At 40.3% G+C, this 6,433-nt stretch overlaps 1 protein-coding gene across 1 annotated transcript; it reads right to left on the bottom strand.

Moving 5' to 3' along the window:
• Positions 1 to 835: 835 nt before the first annotated feature.
• LOC149827825 (serine/threonine protein phosphatase 2A 57 kDa regulatory subunit B' beta isoform-like) lies at positions 836 to 5,020 on the bottom strand. The gene is made up of 3 exons (XM_090019666.1): positions 4,786 to 5,020; positions 2,946 to 4,312; positions 836 to 1,513 (listed from the first exon to the last, which is right to left on the bottom strand). Exons 2-3 carry the CDS (start codon positions 4,140 to 4,142, stop codon positions 1,184 to 1,186), a joined length of 1,527 nt encoding a protein of 508 aa, XP_089875792.1. The 5' UTR covers positions 4,143 to 4,312; positions 4,786 to 5,020; the 3' UTR covers positions 836 to 1,183.
• Positions 5,021 to 6,433: the final 1,413 nt, after the last annotated feature.

Below are 6,433 nucleotides of genomic sequence, written 5' to 3'. Positions count from 1 at the left end.
ATGCTAAAATATTTAGAACTCAATTCATGACAATGTAGGAAAATGCACGGTTTGTGCTGCAAATTCCTCATTCCCAAAAGTCCAGAATGACAATTTTTCTTAAATACCAAGAAAATGGAGAAGAAAAAGGCAAAAAATGAAATTACCTCTTCAGCACAAGAAACCACTTGCATGGGCAGTCCTTTGGAATGTGTTCTGTCAATGTTGGATCTGCATCAATACTATCAGATCAAGACTACATCTCAGGCCAAAAAACCCCGTAAAATCCAAAAGATGTAAGTAGAAGAAAAAGAAACTGATACCTTCATGCATGGCAGCAAACAGTTGGTGAGGCCTACTTTTCAAACTTAAAACCACTTACCAAGATAACTTTTCACAGAGCAATAGTAGCAGTGGAACAGTAGTAGTGGGTGGGAGGAAACAAAGTGAGAACCCTATATTATATAAATAAGGACAAATATCAAGGATAAAGCTTAATCATCTTGAAATAACAGAAACAAGGAAGCAAAGCATCGTCTTAAGGAAGATGCAGCACTCCAAAATGACTGTGGTCAGTGTCTGAAGCCTTTTTTGTCAGTTTGTGGCAAACCTCATTGGGGTTGGCCTACAGTACAAAGGTTTCTGCACGTTTAATCACACAAGGTTTATACATTTTTGCCATGTAACCAATTCACTTTTTATTTTCTAAAATTTGTTTCCTATTCAGGTTGGAGTTGCAGCATCCATATTTACAATATGTAATTTAGTATTCTACATGTTATTTGCTTCAACTCCTATGAAAAATATGAAATCTGATTTAAACCTCCCTCCACTTCATGTGGACTCTACTAGTGTATTTCTTTCTGTTCAAGAAATAACCAAAATGTATTTAAAGGCATGATGTTACAAAGAGAGAAAAAGGGAAAACACTCTACAGCTCCCATGAGGAACAGATTGGTTGCATCCATTGGGCCTTCCCAATCAATAACTAACATTAGCGTTGTCAGGCATTGCATTTGGTTTGCATGTAAAAGCCTTCAGGTAGAAGACAAGAAAAAAGGAAAAATCCATAATCTGCAGACCATCACCGACCCGTGAAACAATTAAAACCACACTCTCAAACTTTCAATAGCTACCAGTCCATACATTAATCTGTCCTTCCAATAATCCAGGAGCAACATGGTAGTCAAGAAACTTAAGTTCCTTAAGTTACCAGCACCATTTCCTCATTCCTCGCCTTGGCAGCCACCTCAGCTTCCAGTCTCTTCCATATCAATTGACGATGTTCTTCCAACTCCTTTGCATTGACCTCTTTCTCCTGATACTGATGTTGGCATTCAAGGAATAGGTCGTTATCCATCTCCAGGAACATCTTCCGAACATTCATGGTCAGACCATGAACTGCTTGATTCCAGTGAGACTGTATGTTCTTCTCTAGTGACTCGAAAATGATCGGGAAAATCACATTACGATTCTGAGCTATCAAACTGACAATGTGATCATTGTTCCACAGGAAAAGGGCACGTTCTGCTACCTGCACAAATGGTATCAACACAAGAGTATACAAGTTATAAAACATCTATATAAAAAATACAAATTAATATTCACAATAAGACAAATGATAAGCATCAGAAATCTTTTAATGCTCAAATGTACATTTGCCTTTGTAATTAAAAGCTCCAACTGTCCATATCCCCTTGAATACAAATTATAAATTTCAAGAGCATATCTATTGGATAAACTTGGCATAGGAATCTAGAAAGTTGGCATAGTATCCTCTGAGAATTCAAGAAAATACTGAAAAGTTGAATGTTTGGTGTCACATTCCACTGACTAGGTAATTTCAGGTGCTTCATCATTGTCAACCTAGGTATTCCAGGTGTCACTCCCACACAAGCTCATGCCACCAAAATGTGGGCATGCCTACTCTAACCATCTTAATGCTGCTAATAGGAGAAATGTTTGCACTCATCAAGAAAGATCAGGGGTTCTTTAAATAAGGAAAATAATAGAAAGAAGAAAGATACCACCTGGCTTCGCATGGCATTGCCTACAAGGCAGATCTCTCCTGTCCATCTTGGACACTGATGCAAGATAGATCAAAGATAGATCAATGGCCACAAAGTGTTATGTCAACTGACCTACTTGCCATCTGGACAATATCTTGGATACAAGTGAAGACAATCTTAATAAACTTTGAGGCATCAAAATGCATCTTCTTAATTGGATCGCACTGTATAGTTGAACCAATGTATCTTAAATATTTAACATTTGCCAGCCGAAAATCATCACACTTTTGCTTGCAAAGAGACCCAAGAACTATGTCACATAGGTGCGGGTGCGGGTGCGGATGCGGCGATGCAGCACTTTAAAAAAAACTTGGGTGTGGGGGTGCGAAGAGGGTATATATATATATATAATATATATATATATATATATAATTTTTAACAGTTTCAAGTTAACATTAGGTGTATGTGTGTGCATTTATGTATTTATATATATAATATAGATAAAAATAGACTTGATTAGGGTTAACTGAATCTACTTTTGGATAGAAATGGACCTCAGTGTGGTTGACTTCACCTAACACAAAGGAAGTTGTGTCCAAGTGTCGCACCCGCCTGGGTGCGACACGGGTGCGGTGCCCTGTTAGAAAAGTCTGTATTACATAGCCCAAGAATCATGTTACCTGGCCCATATCTCAACCATCTTTACAATATTATACAAACATCTATTTTTATGATAAATTAAAAAGAAAAACTATTTTGAAATAAAAAGGGCATCAACTTATCACAATCAATTGAAGACATGAAATTTCTCCTTTTCTTTTGTTCTATCATGCAGTCAGTCATCCAAATGCTACAATTCCATGAAAAAATAGGGAAGAGAATACATGTAGATATAATATGTAAATGCGGAAACAAATGCCATCAACTATAAAACCAGAATATAAATAATAAATATACCTGGAAATGTGAACTATTCAAGCAGCGGCCTATTTGTCTAAAGAGTGGGACCATACAACGTTGGAATTCTGCTGACTGTGTTGCCTCAAGAACTTCCTCCAACTCGTTCAGAAAAAGGACCTCCTTCTGACAGTTAGTAACAGGCCAATACTTTAACAGTCCTCTTATCACTACATCTGCAAGCTTATAATCTTTCTCGACGAATTGGGTTATGCAATAAGATAGTTGTTGATGATACACTGAAACAGATTTTGGCTTGTGAAGTGGGATAAGAGCACGAACAAGGAACAACTTATGTTCCTCTTTCATTGGCAATGCAAACCCATTTATTATGCTTCCCAAAATCTCCAAGAGCTCACCAATGCCACTGTGTCTCTCTGTCTCGAGTATGAATCTATAAAAGATATTGTTGATTGCTTTCCTTATGAAGGGGCGGTGGACCATGAACTTTCCATATATGCGGTGAAGAATGGTTTTCAAATAGTCCCTTTCACGAAGATCCTCTGAATCAAACAACTCAAGCAATTTCAGAACGAAAGAGTGATCAATATACCTCTTAGCGATCTTAGTATCAGTATCTGAAGAAACAACATATCGTAAAAGAAGCTCATAAACAATCTGTAAATGTAACCATGCTGGTTCAAGAAAAGATTCTTCATCCTCATCCGCACCCTCTGACCCAGTGCTCTCAGAAGAAGGAGGCAAGCAGCGGAAGATGTTGACAGAAATCATCCTTATCAGCTCTTCCTGCACGGGTTCTGTGAGCTTCCCTGAACCAGATTGAATGAAATCGACGAGCTCAAGCAATGTCTGCCTTTTAGTCTCCTTCTCTCTAGCGAATTTGAAACTATCCGAGAAGTCAAAAACTATAGAACAAATCTTAAGTTTTCTAATGAACAGGTTCTGCCGTTCAGAGACGGGAACATCTCTGAAGAGTGGAAGCAATTCGATGGCTCCTGCAGTGGAAGGCGTGGTGGCCAGAGATCTATCTGCAACCGGTTGCGGAACGCCATTGTTTCTAATCACATTGTTATTCACAGTGACATTAGATGTCGAAATACTGGTTGGATTGGAAACAGAAGCTGAATTGACAAGGCCGGACGAAGAATTCGCAGACAGATGAAACACCGCCGGCTCGTTTACATCAGATTTGGAAGACCTGCGGCTTCCCCGCTTGCCAATGATCTTGGTGAACATCCCGATCGAGCCCTAGAAAAGGCTAAAAGGTGCCAATTTTAGCTTCGATGGAAGCTGCAATGGATCGATCACGAAATTCAAATAAAACCCATCAAATCTGATTAACTCTAGGGCTCATGAATCGGTCTCGGAAGGCGCGAACAATTGCTGGACGCACGTTCTTGCGAGCCCTAATGCAGAAAACCAAAAAAACAAACATAAAGCACCAAATCCTCAGAAATTCTAATCAATCCAAATCCGCGAACAAGAACACAGTTCATAATAAAATCTATGACAGTCAGCAGAAAAAACAACGAAATGGAAACCAAATCACCCATATTCCGAAACCCCAAAGCACAAAAGATGCCCTGATAAGAGGCAAGAAACCCTCAAAACGACCGGAATCGTGATTTAATGAGAACAGAATCACGAACCAAACAAAACCCACAAATTTAAACACATGATGAGTCCATCTGACCACCACCCACAAGCCCTAACGGGTGCAAAATCGAGAACCAGAAAACCCTAGAGAAAAAAAAGGGAAAAGAGACCCTAATTTTTACGCAAGAATTAGGGTATGGATGTCAACAGCGCCCACCAACAAGCCTGATCCTGATGGATCTATCAGGAATACAGAGGAAGAGGAGAAAGAAGGAGAAAATACCGTTTTCAAATCGGCTCATGGCCGGTTAGATGCAAGGCTGGAACCACCTTGCGGTAATTCCAGAAACTCGGATTCGGATGTTGGCAATTAATGAGAAATTTTCACAGCAGAATCCTTTTGTAGGTTTGATGAATATAGGAAATCTTTTTACAGGAGGGAGGCGTGAAAATCAAATTTTAAATTTTTTTTTGTGGCGTTCTCGGTGGATTATATGCACGAAAGAGAGAGAGAGAGAACACCGAAACCGAAGCACGGAGATACGCACTTTTAAATGCAAAAGGACTTTTCTTATGCAAATAGCAAAGTAATAAATTAATAAATAATATATAAAGATAATTTAGGGATGTAAACGGTTTAACTAGGGGTGTCAACGGGTCACGTTTGGTTAGGACCTAGGTGAGACCAAACTCAGATCTGACTTAAAATGCTTGTAGCGGGTCTGAAGCCGGATTCAATCGGATCTATCATAAAAAAATCATATCCGAATCCTATGAGGATTACGTTAACTAGACTCGAACCATACCCAGCAAAAAATCATATCCGAAAATTTTAGGATCTTAGTCGGAACTAGAGTCGAGCCCATGTCTGGCATGAATTTTATGTGAAAATTGAGGGCTTCACACCTTGTAATTTTCAAACTATGGAAATAATCACCTTGTATTTCATATCCAAGGAATCATAATGTGAGCTAATCCAAACACTCTCGAGATACATTGTAAACGTATATTCACTAGGGGGTGTCAACGGGGGTAGGGTTTAGCCGGACCCAACCTGTACCAAACCTTATAGGATCCGGGTTTTGCGATAAATATGAAGACCCAGGTTCAGACCCAAAGGATCCGATTAATATATAGAGTTGGGTATAGTTTGTAAAATTTTATACCAGACCCGGGTCTGACTGAAGTTCCGATTAAGACCCATAATTTTTCAATGTAAAATGATAAAAAAATATTATTTTATCGGGAATGGTTCATGTAGATTTTATCGGGTCCGGATATAGTTTCTCTTATTGTGGGTCTGACTAGAACCGGGTCTGGACCTGATATCATACCCAAAAATTAGATCCAGGTCTGGTTCCACCTGGGCCCGAACCAAACCCAACCCGTTGACACCCCTAATGTTCATGGACCTCTTGCCCGACCTAGGTGGGTCAGGCTAGATCAGGTACATGAATATTTTTTTTTTTGAGATAACAGAGATACATCAATCTTAAATACATGGTTCTCAAATCTAGTTCAATTCATTGGATTTGAGAGCTGAGACTTTCAAGAACACAAATATATTAAAATATGCCAACTAATTTTTTATGATAAAGACAAATGTGGCCTTGTTTCGATATCCACAGTTAGGGATGGCAGTGGACCGGGGGAAAGCGGGGCCCCGACCCACCTCGCCCCGTTTGGACCGGGGATGAAGGGTATGAAACGGGGATGGAGGCGGGGGTGGGGGATAAAATCCATCCCCGCCGCGGAGGCGGGGTGGGGGTGGACGTGCACTTTTCCCCGCCCCGCCCCGTCCCCGCCACGATCCCCGCCCCAACCCCGCCCCGACCACTTTTCCCCGCAATATCCCCGCCCTGCCTCATCCCCGTTTGGACCGGGGATGAAGGGTATGAAACGGGGGTGGAGGATAAAATCCATCCCCTACG

The sequence above is a fragment of the Nuphar pumila genome, chromosome 10, assembly GCF_984573655.1.
Source record: "Nuphar pumila chromosome 10, dmNupPumi1.hap1.1, whole genome shotgun sequence".
Classification (NCBI taxonomy): domain Eukaryota; kingdom Viridiplantae; phylum Streptophyta; class Magnoliopsida; order Nymphaeales; family Nymphaeaceae; genus Nuphar; species Nuphar pumila.
Note: the sequence above shows the minus strand (reverse complement) of the source record. Positions and strands in the feature narration are given on the sequence as shown.

What these genes read in the sequence shown, in the direction of transcription:
- LOC149827825 (XM_090019666.1), bottom strand. Translation starts at nt 4,142, where the DNA reads ATGTTCACCAAGATCATTGGCAAGCGGGGAAGCCGCAGGTCTTCCAAA. An exon ending in TGAATAGTTCACATTTCCAG is followed by an intron (nt 1,514 to 2,945) that starts GTATATTTATTA and finishes CCATTTGTGCAG; the next exon opens with GTAGCAGAACGTGCCCTTTT.